The 19,549-nt window shown below is 41.4% G+C and overlaps 1 protein-coding gene across 1 annotated transcript in view; it reads left to right on the top strand.

Moving 5' to 3' along the window:
* Window positions 1-9,579, top strand: part of Slc38a4 (solute carrier family 38 member 4) — a 49,269-nt gene extending 39,690 nt beyond the window's left edge. The window contains exons 14-16 of the mRNA XM_090324605.1: window positions 5,873-6,017; window positions 7,295-7,392; window positions 9,113-9,579. Coding sequence (XP_090180731.1) covers window positions 5,873-6,017; window positions 7,295-7,392; window positions 9,113-9,214 — 345 coding nt within the window. The 3' untranslated portion in view covers window positions 9,215-9,579. The remainder of the gene's footprint in view (window positions 1-5,872; window positions 6,018-7,294; window positions 7,393-9,112) is intronic.
* Window positions 9,580-19,549: the final 9,970 nt, after the last annotated feature.

Here is a 19,549-nt window from a genome sequence, read left to right as displayed (position 1 = left end):
TAACTACTCAGGAGACTGAGATCTGAGAATATGGTTTGAAGACAGCCTGGGCAGGAATCTCTCTGAGACTCTTATCTCTAACAAACTACTCAAAAAAGCCAGAAGTGGAGCTGTGGCTCAAGCGATAGAAAGCTCATCTCGAGCAAAAGAAGCTCAGGGACAGCACCTAGGCCCCAGGATCAGCCCCCCAACCCTTCCCCCCCAAAAGAAGAAGTATTGTATTAGTTGAGCATTAGTGGCTTATGCCTATAACCCTAGCTACTCAAGGAGCTGAGATCTGAGGATTAGGGTTCAAAGCCAGTCGGAGTAAGAAAGTCTGTGGCACTGTTATCTCCAATTAATCACCAAAAAAAAAAAAAAAAAAATTGCCAGAAGTGAAGCTGTGGCTCAAGTGACAGAGGACTAGCTGTAAGCAAAAAACTGTTCAAGGACAAAGCTCTGTGCCTGGATTCAAGCTCCAGAACCAGCACAAACACACACACACACACACACACACACACACACACACACACACACCACCACCACCACCACCACCACCAAAATTGCTGTATTCATCGATTATATTGTCTCTTCCCCATTTAAACTTATGCCTTCCCGTAGCAGACTGAGGTTCAGGTCAACCTCCCTTAGAGTTTTCCATAGACACCAGTTTGTCCTGGGCTCAGAGACCAAGAATGGCTATGGGGATTTTTGCAGCTAGAATTTAAAAAAATACAACCTTTGGGTAAATACACATAAGTCTTTACCTTCTTGCCAGCTGTGCTCCTTTCATGAATATTGAATTTACTCATTCATTTTAGGGACACCAAAAAAAAAAAAATCAGTGACATAGTAATCAACACTATCATGTACAGAATGTTCCACTGAGGGCCAAGCATTCCAGGACCATTTATATGACACTGTGGTCACTTTAAATGAGCCCGTGTGCTGGAACGTATTTTGGCGCATTCCTTTGCCATGAGTACATGCGATCAGATGCTTATTACTACAGAGGATAATAATGTCTTTAATAATACCTCACCTTGAAGGGATCAGAAAGGATTTCATGTGCCTTGTCTTCAAATCCCACTTGGGTGCCAGGCAGAAGACAATGCCAACCAGGTGGACTACAGGATAAAGTTTCCAAGCAAGTAGTGTTTGTGGGAAAACAGTATCTAAAGGCCTTTCATGTTTGGTGGGTCAAGAGGTCATTAAATTTTCACCCACAACTGTGGTGCTATCCATGTTTGATCAAAGGGCTATATATCAAAAAACCCTCAGGGTGCTTTTGTATTGCTTTATTCGTAAGCTGTAAATAGAGTGTTTTCAAGCCCTGGACTCAAGGGCTGGATCCATGCAGCCCAGTCACAGTCACGTAGTGAGCAGGCAACAGGTGAATGAATGGTGAGTGCAGGCTTTCTATGCAATAACACAGTGGCCGCCATCTTTGCCATGGGAAATGAAAGCCCATTCATTGATGAGTGTTTCACCTTAATGCAAGTCTCCTTGGGAGCTGGGACAGAAAATGCTAGAATACTTCTGATTATCAGGAACAACAGTCTGTAAATGTGAGAGGCTATTTCAAACCAACATTGGCTACGAAAATAAAAATGCAGAACAATAACTAACAGCTCTCCATCCCGTGTATTTTCACTGGGCCTTCTCATTGAGGAACTACTTTGTAGGTAACATTGCCTTCACTCTGACCATGCCTTGGTGAAATGACCTCCTCCTCTTCCTCCTCCTCTTCCTCCTCCTCCTCCTCCTCCTCCTTCTCCTCCTTCTCTTCCTTCTCATCTCCCTTCTTCTTTTTTGGTGCCAGTCCTGGAACTTGAGCTCAAATCCTGGGCACTGTCCCTTTGCTTTTGCACTCAAGGTTGGTGCTCTACCACTTGAGCCATGGCTCTATTTCCAGCTCTTTGGTGGTTAACTAGAAAGATACTATAGAAATATAAGTCTCATCATCTTTCCTGCCCACAATCCTGCACTGTAAAAGAAGGAACCATTTACATATGGAGAATTTCCACGTTTCTTTACTCAAAGCACATAGTTAAGGTTCTTGATTTCTAGTTGGCTTCCATGTCTCTAATCTGCACATACACCCATAGCATCTCCAAACAGGCTGTGCCCAGAGGGATATCTTCTCTGAAAGCAAGTGATCTTTTCTTTAGAGATGCACTGGAACTTTCTGGAATCATTCTGGGTCAGGAGCTCTGGCTATTGCTAGAAACTAGACCTCCCCACAGCCTCTGACCCACATTTCCACTCTTATCAATTTGTGTCCACAGACACAAAAGGGCTGTTGATAACGATGAGGCAGAGCTGCCTTTGCTCTGATAATACATCTACTGGAGGGCCTTTGGATCCCTGCTCATGCCTTCAGGCAGCATTTTTGTTTGTGTTTTGGTTACTGGGACTTAAATTCAGGGCTTGGGTCCCTTAGCTTTGATACTCAAAGCTAGAACTTTGCCTCTTGAACCACAACTCCACTTTTGCCAGTTAATTGGAGACAAGAGTCTCATAGTACTGCCCAGATTAGCTTTGAACCATGATCCTTAAATCTCAGCTAGGATTCTAGATGTGAGCCACTGATAACCTGGCAGATGCACTGTTTTTAGTAAAGCATGCAAATGTCACATCTGCCTGAAAACTGAATCTCTATTAGCCTTGCTTTACCCTATACATTTATGACTGCCAAGTAAATCTGGAAGCACTTTGTGACTGTACCCTAAAGAACTTGTATTAATCCTACTAATTAGATCACTTTGAACATAAGTAAGTCCTAATTATAGGTCCTAGTACAGAATTTATAAACGGCTGGGGAAAACAGTCTTTGTGGGGCTTTGTGGTGGTGGTAGTATTAATGTTTTTTCAAATAGGTTTCATAATTTCCACTAATCCAAATTTTAAAAGTCTGTTAACAAAAGTTAGGTGCCCGAGGCTGATGTTTGGCACCTCGGCAGGCTTGCCAATCAAAGCCAGCCAGGGCAGGAAAGTCCATGAGACACCTGCAGATAACCACCAAAAACGCAGAAGTTGAGGCAGAAGTGGCTCAAGTGGTAGAATGCCTGCTTTGAGGAGAAAAATCTCAGGGACTGAGGTAGACCCTGAGTTCAAGCCCCAAGACTGGCATGCATGAGCCTGTGCGTACACGGGCATGCACACACACACACACACACACACACACACACACACACACACACACGTGCATAAAGGAAAATCCATTACAAAGTCATTCTGAAATCATTTGCAGGCTCTCTGCTTTGCCATTCTCATAATGAAATTCTTTCTTCAACCTAAACAGATGGCTTTAATTTTTGGTGCAGTAGTAGGAAAGGAATGTGACCAGAGGCTCAACAAGCAATTTAGCTTGCATTTTTTCTGTTGTTCATACATGTTTCCAAATGTACTTCACGTTTTTTTTTCTCTTTAAATCCATCTCCATACCAACAAAAGTCTTTAGAACTCAAGTTTTAAAAAGAAAAGTCAATCCTAGCCTTTCTGAAAAGGTGAAAGCCTGGCTTAACTGAAGTGCTCGCTTAGTGAAAAGCCAGCATTTATTTCACTAAATCCAAAAAAGGAATTGTCCTCTCACAGATTCCAAAGATTGGCATGTTTTCAACCCCTGCCTCTGCCCCGGGGATATCTATCCAGTCAGGCCTCTGTAATCTGAACTCTCGTGAAAAAGGAGCCTCTCTCGACCCTTTGCCTACTTACTTCTGTGGCTGAAATAGGGTGAATCTCTCTAGGATTCAAATGGGAAGAAAAAGATTTCTTCCGATCATTTAGCATTAACTCTGTGCAATACACTAAGCTAGAAACTCTGAGGAATGTTGAGATGATTCAATGCTATCTTTTTGCTTTTTATAGATTTATAATCTCTTGATGGGGGAGAGAGAGTAAGAAGGGAAAGGAGAAAACATAAAATGATCTCTCTCTTTTTAAAATGGTCTATAAGTGGAAAACGATTAAAAATCAAATGACAAGTTAGGAAAATGCCAGGTTAAATATAACAGCAAAACTCATGAAACAGGATATTGGAAATGAACTCTACAACTTGAGTGTAGGATGAGGGGAGGGAAAGTGGTCAGAAAATGTGGGAGGGGGTAACAATGTTAATCAAAAAATGTACTCACTATCTTATGTTTGGAACTGTAACCCCTCTGTACACCACTCTGACAATAAAATTGAATTAAAAACATTAAAAAAAAAAGCCAGGTTAGCCAGGAGATGGTTGCTCATGACTGTAATCCTAGCTACTCAGGAGGCTGAGATCTGAGGATCATGGTTCAAAGCTAGCCTAGACAGAAAAGGGAAGTCCATGAGACTCTTATTACTAATTAACCAACAAAAAGCCAAAAGTGGAACTGTGGATCCGATGATAGAGTGCTAGCCTTGAACACAAAAGCTAAGGGACAGCCCCAAGACTGACACAAAAAAAAAAGAGAGAGAAGGAACAAGAGAATGAAAGAAAGACAAGGAGAGAGAGGGGAGAGGGAGGGGGAGAGGGAGGGGGAGGGAGAGAGGGAGGAAAGAAGGAAGGAAGGAAGGAAGGAAGGTAGGAAGGAAGGAAGGAAGGAAGGAAGGACAGCAGGCAAGATTGTAGAATTTTCTTTCAAAATCTCACATAAATCAATTCAGGATTTGTTGTGAATATTTAAACAGCCCCTATGTAGGGTTTGCTGTCTCTAAACTTCACATCTCATTCATTATTTTTTATCTTTTTGACTAGGATGGATTTTTTTGGTAGGGGGGGAAGAGTCGGTTGTGGGGCTTGAACTCTTAAGCTCTTCAGCTCAAGGCTAGCACTCTACCACACTGAGTCACAGCTCCACTTTCCATTTCCTGGTGTTAATGGAAATAAGAGTCTCATGGACTTTTGTGCCCAGGCTGGCTTTGAACTACAATCCTCAACTCTCAGTTTTGTGAGTAACTGGAATTACAGGCATGAACCGCTAGCACCTGGCTTAGGATGGATTTTTAACAAAAAATATCAAAAGATGAAAAAGGAAATGTATACTACACTACCAAAGAAAAATGACACTATCTGGATAAAAATAGCACAAAATATGCACATTATAAATGTATTTAACACCTACCATTCAGAGTTGGAGGCATGGCTCAGGGGTCAAGTTTCTGCCTAGCTAGCAAGCATGAGGCTCTGAGTTCCAATCCCAATAGTGACCAAAGGGGGGGAAAAAAGCAAGGGAGGAAATGAGGGAGGAAGGGAGGCAAATATGCTCAATACCACTGAACTGCATGCATTTTTTTTAAAGTAAGACAATTACTGGGCACTGGACCCTTACGCCTAGCTATTCAGGAGGCTGAGCTCCAAGGTTCATGGTTCAAAGCCATCCTAGGCAAGAAAGTATGTAAATCTCCTAATTTCCAGTTAGCTAGCAAAAAGCAAGATGTAGAGCTGTGGCTCAAGTGATAGAGTGAGAGAAAAAGCTAAGAGCCAACACCAGGCTCTAAGTTCAAGCCCCAGTACCCCCCCACACACAAACACAAAATAACACACTTGATGAGACAGTTAATTTTCTGTTCTGTATGTTTTAACATAATCTTTTTTTTTTTTTGCCAGTCCTGGGGCTTGAACTCAAGGCCTGGGCACTGTCCTTGGATACTTTTTTCTCAAGGCTAGAGCTCTGCCACTTGAGCCACAGTGCCACTTCCAGCTTTTTCTGTGCATATGGTACTGAGGAAACGAACCCAGGCTTTCATGCATGCTAGTTGAGCACTTTACCACCAGGCCACACTCACAGCCCAGGCATAACCTTTTTTTAAAAGATGAGGGAAAGCTTCAAGATCTTCCCTGGCAGGGAAAGCACCAAAATGCTTTAGTACAATGTCAACACTTGCCATGACCTTGCTGTTAAACATCTTGTTGCAGATCCGAACATCTGTGATCACTCTGTTATTTCCCCAAAGACCCTTCAGCTGGATAAGACATTTCCTGATCGCAGTCATAATTATTGCACTTGACAATGTCCTGGTCATCCTTGTGCCAACAATAAAATACATTTTTGGATTCATAGGTAAGTCTCAGGTTCTGCTCATGTACTCCTTTCTTCCAAGTGATGCAGGGAGCTTACTTTCTGGTTTCTTCCACCTGCCTTTTCTGACAGATGAGGAAACTAGACCTCACACAATTCAAGTCCTATACTTTGGGGTGTACCCAAGATTTGGACATGGGTTACAGCTCTGTCATCGAGGGAAGAAAAGGACAAATATTTACACACTGGAAGCCCTCTGAAGCCTAGGGGAATCCACTGAAGGTTAAATGACATCCTTAGATGAATCAGAGCTTGATTTTTTAAGTATATTATTTCTGTTAACTATGATCTATTGACACAGTTACCTTTTCATCCGACTCAAATGTTCATTTACTAAATTTTGCATTGGTGGGGAGTGTTGCTGGAAATTGAACCCAGGATCGTGTATAAGCATAAGAGATTAAGATGTAAACTACTTTAAAAAAATTAACATGGGAACAGGAGGGAAAAACTCAGAGATCAAGGGAAGGAATGATACGTATCACCTGACTTAAGTAACATTAACCCCTCTGCACATCACTGAATAGTAACAATAAAAATAACAATTTTAATGATAGAATCGTTATTGGAACTCAGAGCCTTATGCTTTGCTAGGCAGGTGCTCTACCACTTGAACCACACCTCTAGCCTCTGGTTATTTTCAGAGAGAAACTCTTTACAGACTTTTTCTACTGAATGGGCTTTGAACTATAAACCTCCAAATCCCAGTTTCCTGATTAGTCAAGATTACAAGTGTGAGCCTCCAGTGACTGACTCTGCCTTGTTTTCTGAGATGAAAAATCTCACTTCACTTTTTGCCTGGCCTGGCCTCGAACTTTGATCCTCATATTTTCTGCCTCTCGTGTCATCGAGATTACAGACTGGAACCACGTTGCTGAGCCGATACAGGGAACTTGAAATGCAAGAGATGAAAAAGATTCATGTATAAAGAATTTATGGGGAGAGCAAGGGTAAAAAAAAGAGTTTATAGCCTTTTTAATCTATCCTCATACTATTAATCTTCTGTAAATTTGTTTTAAGTTTAGTCTTATATTCATAATATAGGCTTCTGCAACTATGAGGTCAGGTATATTTTAACTTTCTTTATAAACATGTCTCAGGAATAAGCAATCAAGATGAGCATATGTGGTTAGATGTATGGTTTTAGTGGTAAAAAGAACCATAGTTATATTTGGTTTCTCTAACGTGTATGGTCTCATGTATGCTTTGAGCAAAGACTATATGTAAGCCACTAATCCACCCTGTGTCTCTCTTCTCAGGAGCTTCTTCGGCCACTATGCTGATTTTTATTCTTCCAGCTGTTTTTTATCTGAAACTTGTCAAGAAAGAACCTCTGAGATCACCCCAAAAGGTTGGGGTAAGTAACCATCGCAATTTCCCTCTACTGTGAGTAGCTTTACACTTGGACTATTCCAGAAAACAGTCAAAGCTCAGAAAAGGAAAAAAGACAAAAAAGAAAAGAAATAGAGGTGAAGTGGAAATTCATGGAGGGGGAAAAAAAGATGGTAGATGGTAGATGGCTTTCTAGCATGTGGCTGAGGCTAGGGTTTCTTCCTTGCCTTTCCCAGGTGCTTATGAGGTTTGAGTGCCAGGCTGGAGCTGTACTGTCCCTATAACATATAAAAAAATAGATCGAGAAGGAATTAGACTCCCTTCCAATGTTAGAGAATCATGCAACCATATTGGCTGTTAGCTGTTAGGTTTGCCAGAGCTAATCATTGTTTATTGTTTTCACTTCTCTTTTATCATTCTCCACTGCCCCCTGAGGTGAGAAACTTACCATTTGTGGCTAATTAACCTTTTTAGGCCTAATGTATCACTTTATAAGGTAAGTAGCGAACACGTCTTTCCCACTGTGGTCCTCCAGAAAGAATCAGTTCTCTAGCAGTTAGATGGGATCAGTGACTTTTTAAGAAGGTCTTGCAGGAAGGCTTTGCAAGCTCCTTAACTGAGTTACTATGTTTTTATGACTTGAGGTCACTCACCTCTCAGGACTGTTTGGTGTCACTAGCTCCTTCTACCATTTTGCCACTGGATTTTGACTATTAGTACCCTGTGATGTCCAGCTTTTTGCAGCAACATAGCCTGGGCACTTTGCTTAGTCTATTTGTGACTGGAGTCTAGACTGACCCGATGGATATTGAGTAATATTAGCCCAGTACCGTGGTTCACACGTGTAATCCCAGCTGCTCGGGAGGCTGCGATCATGGTTTGAAGTCAGCCCAGGCAGGAAATTCCGTGAGACCCTTATCTCCAGTAAACTACTCAGAAAAAGCTGGACGTGGTGTTGTGGTTCAAATGCTACCCTCAGGGACAATGCCAAGGCCCAGAGTTCAAAGCCTCATGACTAGCACAAAACAAAAAAAAAGAATATTATTGTCTCCTAACAAAATGATCTACCAGACACTGGTGGTACCTGTAATCGTAGCTACTTAAAGGACTAAAATCTGAGGATATGGTTCCAAGCCAGCCTGAGCAGCAAAATTCATGAGATTCTCATCTCCAATTAGCCACCAAAAAGCCAAAGAGGAGCTATGGCTCAAGGAATAGGGTACTCATTTTGAGCACAAAATCTCAGGGAGAGTGCCCAGACCTTGATTCCAAGCCCCAAGACTGGTATTCCTGCACATACGGAGGCACACATACACACACGCACATTCACACGTGTGCTCATGTGCACACACACACACACACAATATTACAATTCAAACTAGCTTGACTGTAATCATAGCCTACTTGGGAGTTGAAAAATGAGAGAATCGTGGTCCACAGTTTGAGTCCAGTCCCTACAATAAATAAATAAATAAATGATCATAAACAAAAGCAAAAACAAAACCTACTGGGACCTTAACAGGTGTATGGAGGTGCTGGTGCAATCACCAGATGGATGGGAAATAAGCTCCTATCTTTAAACTAACCAGGGAAACAAAAAACAGGGCTGGAGGTGTGGCTCAGAGGTAGAGCTTTTGCTCAGCAAGCAACATGCAGATCGGATTGTCGCTGGTCCGCAAACAACTTCAAACAAATTGGCCAGAAATGGACCATTCTACCTAACAAGGTCTTTGTTTGCCTAACAGGCATTGATCTTCCTGGTGACTGGAATTGTCTTCATGATGGGAAGCATGGCCCTCATTATAATTGACTGGATCTACAATCCTCCTAATGCCAAACACCACTAATCCAGGGGAGAATACTTGTCCTTCCTTCTTTTCTATTGGAAATGCTGGCGAGTTAAAAGACACTTTGACTTACCTTGACCGGGGTGTTATTTCATAGGCACTAGCCAGAAGATTCCAGAGATGTCTGCTTAGCAGTGTCACCAGACACCTGTGAAAGATAAAATTAAGGTGGCTCGTTGTTGTTGTTGTTGTTTTGGGGTTTTGTTGTCTGTTCTCCCCACTGTGGTCAAGAATGGCTGATGCTGTGTTTCAAACCTGCAGGGCATGTTTCTCCCCAGGTTGGACTTAGCTCTGTGAGGTGATCAGGGTGTATGTTTGTCCATGCACAAGCAGAATAAAGGCAACTTTATGTGATGGTCTTTAAATACCAGCCTCTCCCCTGCCCACTCCCTCCCTTCACCCCTGCAGAGTAAGGCCCAGTTGCATTCTCAGAACATCAAACACACATGCTCTGGTGGCAAAGCTATTACCACTTAATAATGCCTTACTCCATCATGCAGCCAAATACTTTGAGTCTGAGGGCTCACAGGGTCAAAAGGCACCTGGCTCAGGTAACGAACTGTTGCTGTGAGGTATTATGAGATTCCACACCAGTTTAGCACACTTCATAGCAACATTAACTGAGTAGTCTGCCCACCCTGAGAGTGAATTAGAGACTTCTTCAATGGATTTGGGGATAGTAAAGGCAGAGAGGGGCTTTATTTAAATTAGAGAGCAACAACTGAAAAGAATGCATATAGCCAAACTGCCCACTGAGAAAGCCTCTGTGTGTGTGTGTGTGTGTGTGTGTGTGTGTGTGTTAATAGCCTTTGTCATGCCTTTGTCCTGAACAAGGCTCTCCCTCTCTAGTCTTCCATTCTCATTCAAAATCTTCAGAAGATCCAGTTCAGGTGGAGACATATTACCCAGTATTTTTTGATATATTTTTCTTCAAAAAAGAAAATCTTCAGTGCAGGAAACTGTGATTTGCTATATGCACACACACATATATATATATATATAAAATATTGTTCTGAATATTAATGTGTCATACATTGGATTTTCCTTTTTGATGGGTTTAGCTTTCTTCACAGTAAAAAAAATTATAATATTGGGGGTGAGACAGGGAAGTCAATTGGCAGGTTCCAAAGCTATTATATTGTATTTGTTTATTGAGAAAATTTTAAATTTGAAATCTACATTATATACATATAGTTCAGTAATGCTCTTCTTCATTGTTTACATTTATCCTATAAAAAAGAAAAAATAGAGAAGGAGGAAGGGAAGGAAAGAGAGGGAGGGAGAGAGGGAAGGGAGGAAGGGAGGAAGGAAGGTTCTTTCGTTGTGAATGATGGTCATTGCTAAAGTTGTTCTTTTAATTTAGCATGCCTAAACTAGGATTTCATCCACTGGAGATTGTGTTTGTATCTTCTGATATTTCATTTATCCTTTAACACAATATTGAGTGATTCTCCATAGAAAATGAAGTGCTAATACTACAAGCAAATGCAAACTACCAATTTCCAATTTTTTTATTCACTTCCAAATCTTATCTAGAATGAACTTAATAGTTGCTACTCTCAGCCAGGGGTGGGTGGCTCATGCTTGCAATTCAAGCTACTCAGGAGGCTGAGATGTGAAGCTTGAGGTTCAAAGACAGTCTTAGGAGACAAATCGTAGAAACTCTTATCTCTGTTTAACAAGTGAAAAGCCAGAAGTTGAGGTATGGCTCAAGAGGTAAGTACCAGCCTTGAGTGAAAAAGTCAAGAGAAAGCACAAAGCCCCAAGTTCAAGCCCCAGTACCCCCCGCCACACACACACATACACGTGCGCGCACTGCTATCCAGCACGTAGAATTTCAAAAGCTCACTAGTATGTTTTTGAAATCAGTAGCAAGCATATTTATACTTTGTAAAGCCACATATGAAATATAAGTGTCATAACTATAATCATACTAAATCCTACTTCAGATTCATTTTGGAATGTGCTTATGAAAATATATATTTGTTTTATGCATTAGTTCTAGAGATATACTGTAAAAATAAGGTGCACTCTTGATATGGAAATTGAGCATTACTAGAAACTATCATAACTTTTGAATTACTGTTATATGGGAGAAAATTGCCAAATAGCAAAGAACAGAAAATGGAAAACAGTATCTTTTGAATGGTAAAAACAACAACAAAAAGGCTTAATCTGAACGTATTTTTAAAAAATTTTATTGTAGGAATGATGTACAGAGGGGTTACAGTTACGTTCATCAGGTAGTGGGTACATTACTTCTTGAACATTGTTACCCCTTCCCATGTTTCCCAGTTTCCCTCCCCCCACTCCCTAATCCAAACATATTTAAATGTAAACATCAGAGATTCAACAATCTTGGAAAACTGTAAAATCTGTATATACTTTGAATACTTTACACTCAAATGTAACTTGAAAATATCCACATGTTTAATTATATAAATATTCAAGAGCAATAATACAATGCCAAGTAATAAAACATCTTTTTCTAAATTTTTTTGTCCTGACTATTTTCAGGATTGGAGTTCACATATACTGCAGGACAGACATTTATAGGGTATCTCATGCTGGTTAATTTAACCCCATTTGTAAACAGATAAATGTTTTTATTTTCATATTTTGTTTATAAGATGGTTCAATGTATTGGGAGGCTTTTTATTACAGAAAGTGTTTATTGGTATATAATAAATGAATTTTGCAAATGAAGGTGATGTATTTTTCCTTTCGTCAGCAAAGACAACTTGTAAATGGAACAAAATTTTAAATCCAAATCTCTTAAATGTAAGTGTCATTTTCATTGTATGCATGCACAAAAGTATGATTTATGTATACATACACAAACACTCCAATGGCCTATATAACCTGTATTGTCTCCTTATTGCAGCTATAACAAATTATTACACACTTAATGTTGTTAAAGAATATAAAGCATTTAGGTGTGGTGGTACATACCTATAATCCCAGCACTTGAGAGGGAAAAACAAGGTTAGGGGATCGAAAATGACCTTGTCTCTATAGTGAAACCCTATCTCAACCCCCCCCCCAAAAAAAAAGAAAAGTAAAAAAATATAAATAACTTTCTGTCTTACCATTCTAGAGGTCTACAGGAATTCTAAAATTGGGATATTATGGCTGCCTCCCTTCTGGAAATTTTAAGGAACAATCAGTCTCTTTGCCTTTTCCAGCTCTAGAGGTGACCTAATGTGAGGATAATGATATACTCACAATTATCTCCAAATGTACATCAAAATATGTAGGGTGAAAGAAAATCCCAGCCATGACTAGAGTTTTAGAAGTCACATACAGAAGAGCCAAAGGGATATTCTGTGGTAAAATTCAAGCAACCACCAGGCACAGTGGCTCACACCTGTAATCCTAGCTACTCAGGAAGCTGAGATACAAGGATCGAAGTTCAAAGCCAGTCCAGGCACTATAAAGACCATGAGATTCTTATCTCCAATTAATCTCTAGAAAACTGCATGTGGCACTGTGGCTCAAGTGGTGGGGTGGTAGCCTTGAGCTGAAGAACTCAGGGACAACACCCAGGTCCAGGGGTAGAGCGGTAGCCTTGAGCTGAAGAGCTCAGGGACAGCATCCAAGCCCAGAGTTCAAGCCCCACAACACACTCTCTCTCTCTCTCTCTCTCTCTCTCTCTCTCTCTCTCTCTCTCTCTCTCTCTCTCTCTCTCTCTCTCTCTCTCTCTCGCTCTCTCTCTCTCTCTCTCTCTCTCTCCCTCTCTCTCTCTCTCTCTCTCTCTCACACACACACACACACACACACAGATGGGACATAAAATTTAAAGTTGTGAGACATCAAGCCAGTGACCTGAGAACCTGGAAGAAGCAGAGATAAGGAATAAAAGTAGCCTTCCTTTAATATAAAATGGACTTCTAAGCTTCCTTTGCCTTTCAGAATACCCTTGCTTCTAGTCTTTTTTAAGAGATAAGAAAGTATGAATGTGTGTAGTTACACTCAATAAATTTTTAACACTGATCAATTCAACTTATTTATTTTTTTAGGTCCCCAAGAGCTCATGTATGCAATATAGAACAATATCTAATGAACATTTAAAAGCCAGTTACAGTTATCATCTTTATTTTTTCTTTTTTTTAAGTCCAGAGGTGCTAAAGAATTGAGTTTATGAAAGTGTCTGCCTCGGGTGAAATCGACTGGTGTTTTCTCAGTTGCCTGGAGACTGACATTATCGATCTAGTTTTCATTGTTTTAGAACTAATGTAGAAGGGGGAAGAAGCAGAGTATGCGGGAATAAAAAGCTCACACGAGTGCAGAGTACCCAGCAAGGTCATGATGACATTGCTTGGGAAGACACTTCTCAGGATGAACAACATGAAACAAGCCTTCTTAAAACAGTTTACAGAAACCCAAATAGCACCAATGTACTATGTTCTCTCTGGGTTTCATGGAAGATTCTTAGATAAACATAAAACTACTCTGAGAGTTAGACAAGGCTGACTGCCTTAAACAAGATAAAGTGGACTTGAGTTTACAGCAGACTGACCGGTAGCATCACGCCGCTGGAATGTCTTACCAGGAAAATGAGATAACGATGCCAGAACTTCCCTTTCTGAGTCAGAGGAAGCTGTGAAGAGACCCAGAGGCTGGCATGTTAAAATGGATTGTGGGAGAACAGTAGAAAACTATGTAACTTATTTTAGGTCTTGGAAAAGCCCCAATGACATTTCTTGTAGAAAGCAATGTAGACTCTGCGAGTGAGCAGACATTTCCATTGCTGACCTCTAGATGCCCGGAAGGCAGTACCTATTGTACTGAGCTTGTTGGTGGCAGTGAGGTGAGAAGATTCTGGACTATCAGAAGAGCATCCTTATCAAAGGTAAAATGGACATTGGGCATAATTTCCATGATAAGACCACAGTGGCAACCAGAAAGTCTTGCCATGCAGAGATCTAGAATGATCTAGTCAAGGGAAGGCATCAAATGAGATCCACTAGCCTCCTGCCTCACTGAGTATTCCTTGATTTACATAACCAAAAAGTCATGTGGGTGAGCAGAAAAATAATGCAGCTTGGAATTTGGCTAAACTATATAGCCTCCTCCATTTTCAGATCTGAGTCTGTTCTCAAGTCGAGAGCCAGCTCATTGAAGTGGGTGAGGGAAATCTCTGAGCAAAAACATTGGAGTGACTCCACGAAAGTACATACAATCTAAGCTGGGCACGGTGGCTCACACCAGTGACCCTAACTACTCAGGAGACTGAAAGTGAGAATCACCGTTCAAAACCATGGAAGTCTGTGCGCCTCTTCTATCCCTCCGATTAACCACCAAATGCCAGAGGCTCAAGTGGTAGGACACTAGCTTTGAGCCTCAACACACACACACACACACACACACACACACACACACACACACACACACACCAGGTACAATCTAATACTTCCTCAAAAAAAGACTTCAAAAAAGGGAATAGCCAGATTTTTCAAGGACTACTGGATGGAGGGAATGAGTGGCCACTGACATCACTGGCTGAAACACCATGGTGATCTCCTGTGAAGAGTCAGGGAGGGTGGCAGGAGTTTGGCCTAGTGGTAGAGTGCTTGCCTAGCATGCACAAAGAACCGGGTTCGATTCCTCGGTACCACATACATTTTTAAAAAAAGTTGGAAATGATGCTATGGCTCAAGTGGTAGAGCCCGAGTCTTGAGAAAGCCCAAGGACAGTGCTCAGGCCCTGAGTTCAAGCCCCAGGACTGGCAAAAAATAAAAATAAGTTTAAAAAAAAAGAGTAGATTTAGAGAAACAGTGTTCAGGAAAATAAAATCTGATTCTGTACTTCATGCATTGAAACATTTAGAAAATGTTTCATTTAAGCAAGATTGAAGTACCTCAGAAATTTCAAGCAGCAACACTGATACTTGGCTCTACACACAGACCGTTGTGGAAATGTAGGAGAGAAATAGTCTCTAAGTCTTTTTGTTCTAAGTAGTTTCCAATTCCCTAAAGGAATGAATGAAAGTATGCAAAAAATTTCAGGGGCCAGATGTAAGGCCTAGTGATAGAGTGCTCACCTAGCATGCATAAAGCCCTGGGTTCGATTCCTTGGTACCAAATAAACAGGAAAAAGCTGTAAGTGGTGCTATGGCAGAAGTGAAGAAGTGACAGAGCACTAGCCTAGAGTAACAGTGTTCAAGGATAATGCCCAGGTAATGAGTTCAAGCCCCAAGACTGGCAAAAAAAAAAAAAAAAAAAAAAAAAAAAACCACCTCCTATCAATCAGTAAAATTTATAACTAAATCAATTACCTGGTAATAATATGTTCTAATCTTTTCTCTTTGAAAATAGTTCCTTCTTTAGATTTAATTATCATGTGAACATTGGTAGGTTATTTAATAGGTACTCTTTGTCATCTAAGTTGTATTTTCATTCTCTACTACAATTTTATATACCTACATAAAGAAATTTTAACAAGCTAAAAAAAAAGTTTTAAAGAACATTAGAAATGGGTTTCTGAACAAAATTTGAAAGTGAAGTTGTCCTAAATGTTTGTTTGAAGAAAGAGAAGAAAGGAAAATTAGGACTACCAAAATGATTGCTTAATTGCTATTTCAGCTTGCTCTTGTAAGTTACTTTATAGCAATTTCCCACAGGCCCATGGAGAAGGACAGCAATCCTTATTCAGATGTAACTTTGGCTCTTACCAAGTTCCAGGTAAGCTCATGCTTAGAGACTATTTCTGTGTTGACCGCCTTGTTGCTTTAATTGGAGTAAAGTGGCCTTTTGTAGGACTCATTGATCTGAAAGCTGCAGTTTCGAGCCAGCCTGGGCAAAGCAAAGTCCCTGTGAGACTGTGGTGTCTAATCTGCCAGCAGAATGCTAGGGGCAGAGTTGCTTTGGAGCTCGAAGTGGCAGAGTGCTAGCCTTGAGCTGGAGAGCTGAGAGACAGCGCCCAGACCCTGAGTTCAAGTCCAGCAACCAACAAAGTGAAATGCCAATGGGATGTTCATCCCTGTGTGGAGAGACACTACTGGGACGAAAGCAATGAAGCATCCAGATGCAGAAAGCTACTGCTTGGATGGCAGAGATGGTGTCAGATCCTAGAGTCACTTGTGCTTGGCCATTCAAAATTAATCAGAGCCGGGAGGTCATAGAATAATTTGTAAGCATGCCTTACTCGTGCCCGTGCCTTTCATAACTGGGCAGGAATTTGTCAATCATCTGTGATTGTGGGTAGTTTAAAGTCCTAACTGAGTGAATTTTGATTTGACACCAGCCACAAATTCAGGAAAGTCTGTGGACCTAAGGCTGTGTCCCCATTGATCTGTATATAGGCCTACATAGGTAACTGAGACATTGTTGGAGTCGCAGGGATTAAGTTCCCCAGACAATCAAGAAAATGCTTTTGCAAATGGGTGCTAAGTAAGCTACACTATTGTAGCCAAAGAAGGTTTGTGCAGTTGTTAAATGTTTTATATGATCTCCAGTTTGGAGTAAAATATTGCTCCTGAAATGTAATCTTGGCAACCCCTTGATAAAATAGTCTAAGCTTTTTAGGGTCCCTAGCTAAGGATAGAGATAACGCCCCTGAGTCAGCTTGAAGAAGTTACAGAAGCTGAATCTCCACCCATCAATCCCCTTTAGATGAAGGGACCAGAGTCATTTTTGGAAAGTGAGACAGGATAAATTAGAGGTATTGGAGAGAGTAGAAATTGCACTTGTAAAAAATGGTTACAGGTTCAAGTCTTCTATGCCCGCCTAGAAAATCCTAGCCTCATTTAAAGGAAATCTGCTTACTAAAAGTTGTCACCCTGGTATTCTTTTGGAAAAACTAATGGGGTGCCAGCCTAAAAACAACAAAAAAAAAAAAAAAAAAAAAAAAAAAAAAAAAAAAACGAGTGTGCTCAGGTAAAGCAACCAGGAAAACATTGGGAAAAATCACCTTAGGTTGAATTTGCAGGTGACCCAGCAGGAGGTGTGACATTCCATTGGAGCTGCTGAGCTGTCCTGCCTGATTCCACCACCACCCTGCAGCCGTTTCCTGAGAGGACTGGAACTAAACCCTTGGTGATGGGACATTCTATCTGTGCTAAGTTCAAAGTCCCCTAGGTTTTTGCAGCCATTATGGTGACTGGATGGGTGAAGGGAATTTTCCATCCAGTCCTGAACAGCCTAGACGTGAGAGGTGCTAAATGTGAATGAGGGCTATGGTCAGGTAAAGAAGAGATAAAAAGTTTAGTAAAGAAAAACCTTTGGAAAGGAATTGAGGAAACAGAAGAATAGTTTATGGATAAGGGAGGATCTGAAAAGAATTGTCTTATGTTTGTTCTACAAAAAGGGAGAAAGACAAATCCTAGAGAGTTCCTGTATGTAGTCGACGGTATGAGCATTATCTTACGAATGGAGATTACAAGTAGAATTGGTAGGTATGTAATTGAGTTAGCCATGATGCAAGCTGGGTCAGGATTGGTACACTGATATGGAACTATTCTTTGTGCCCACTTGAGGGATTGTTAAGCAAGCTTCCTAGTTGTGAGAGCTTTTTCTTGGGTGCAGAACGGGGAGGGCACACTATATGCCCCTCCAAACCAAAGAATGCTGTCTGCCCGAGTCTGATAACAATTGTTGGCCCTCCAAGTCATGTGTGCTCTCAGCTGGCATTGTTAACCATGATTCAACCCAGTCCTTACAGGCCTTACAAGTTGATCTGGGGACATGGTCATCGTCTGGCTTCCAGTACCCTGGCACTCAAGTGAACCTATGCTGTGATTCCCAGCACTCCAACCACTGTGAAGGTAGCAGGAACAAACTACTGGGTTCATCACTCCTAAGTGAAGACAGCTGTGAGGATCTTGGACTTTCAGACTCCGAAGAACTCACTGAGGTCCCTAGCTGAAGTTGTCCTCCAGACCAGAAGAGGACTAGATATATTGTTCCTAGAGGTTTGAGTGTCGCCCTGGGAGGAGAATGTTCCTGTTGATTGGCCCATGTGTGATTACTGAAATGATGTCTTTAGTAAAAAAAAAAGGATCAGAGTTATAAAACTGATGATCCTAAAAAAAAAAAGAGTGAGTGAGACACATGGAGGCCAAGTGTAAGTAGAATGTTAGCCCAAGGGGCCGAGAGTTTGGCCTAGTGGTTAAAGTGCTTGCCTAGCATGCATGAAGACCCGGGTTCGATTCCTCAGTACCACCTGCATAGAAAAAAAATGTATACAAATTCAAAAAAGGTAAACAAATTTAGGAAATAAATGATTAAAAAAAAAAAGAATGTTAGCCCAAGTCCTTCAGATGGTAGATCCAGTGAACTCATGTTCTTTTCCTGGATGCCTGAATACATCAGCATTATGGCTACCATCCTGGGCCCTCCATGCTGAAAACATGTCAAAGAGACCTGGTGAACAGGAAGTAGAAATATTCTGTATGTCCTGGAAAGTTAACATTCATTTCAGAGGGCGGTGAAAAGGCCTTCCAAGAAAGGAAGGACCTGTCAAATCAGTGTAATTTCAAGAAATCTCACTACCTGGAAACCTGTTTGTGAAAGCTCGAAGATCAAGAGATTTTATTACTAGACTTTGTGTATATATCCTGCCTCTAAGAAAGAAGGCACAGAGACAGGAGCTGGTGGCTCATGCCTATAATCCTAGATCTCAGGAGGCTGAGATCTGAGGACAGTGGTCTCAAGCTAGTCCATGTAGGAAAGTCTAAGAGGTTCTGATCTCCAATTAACCACAAAAAGCCAGAAGTAGAGCAGTGGCTCAAGTGGTCGAGTGCTAGCCATAAGCAAAGAAAGCTCTAGGACGAAGCCCAGGCCCTCAATTCAGGTTCCAGGACTGACACCAAATGAAGAAAACCATGGAGAAAGAGGAGAAGGAGCAGGAGGAAGAGGAGGAGGAGGAAAGAAGGAAGGAAGGAAGGAAGGAAGGAAGGAAGGAAGAAAGGAAGGAAGGAAGGAAGGAAGGGGGAGGGAGGGAGGAAGGGAGGGAGAGAAGGAAGGAAGGAGGGGGGAGGGAGGGAGGAAGGGAGGGAGAGAAGGAAGGAAGGAAGGAAGGAAGGAAGGAAGGAAGGAAGGAAGGAAGGAAGGAAAGAAGGAAGGAAGGAAGGAAGGAAACAAAGTGGCCCAGTAGGCCCTGCAGAATTTTGGAGAAAAGTGCACTAGGAAATATAGCTCCAGCCTTTTCTGTAGGTAATTACAGAAGCTGCCCATTTGGAGCAATGCTCAAAGCAGGAAGAGCTTTGCAGTGTTCAACCTGCCACATCCGATGGTCCAGCTAGTTGTCTGCGGTGGAGGCGGGATGAGCATAGGTGGAAGCATCTCAGCACAGGCAAATTCTAGGATGAGCCCACGGATGATCACGTCCACTCAA

This window comes from Megascapheus bottae, chromosome 2 (assembly GCF_031878675.1).
Source record: "Megascapheus bottae isolate mThoBot1 chromosome 2, mThoBot2.hap1, whole genome shotgun sequence".
NCBI classification, from domain to species: domain Eukaryota; kingdom Metazoa; phylum Chordata; class Mammalia; order Rodentia; family Geomyidae; genus Megascapheus; species Megascapheus bottae.
This window is presented reverse-complemented; position numbering and strand designations above follow the sequence as displayed.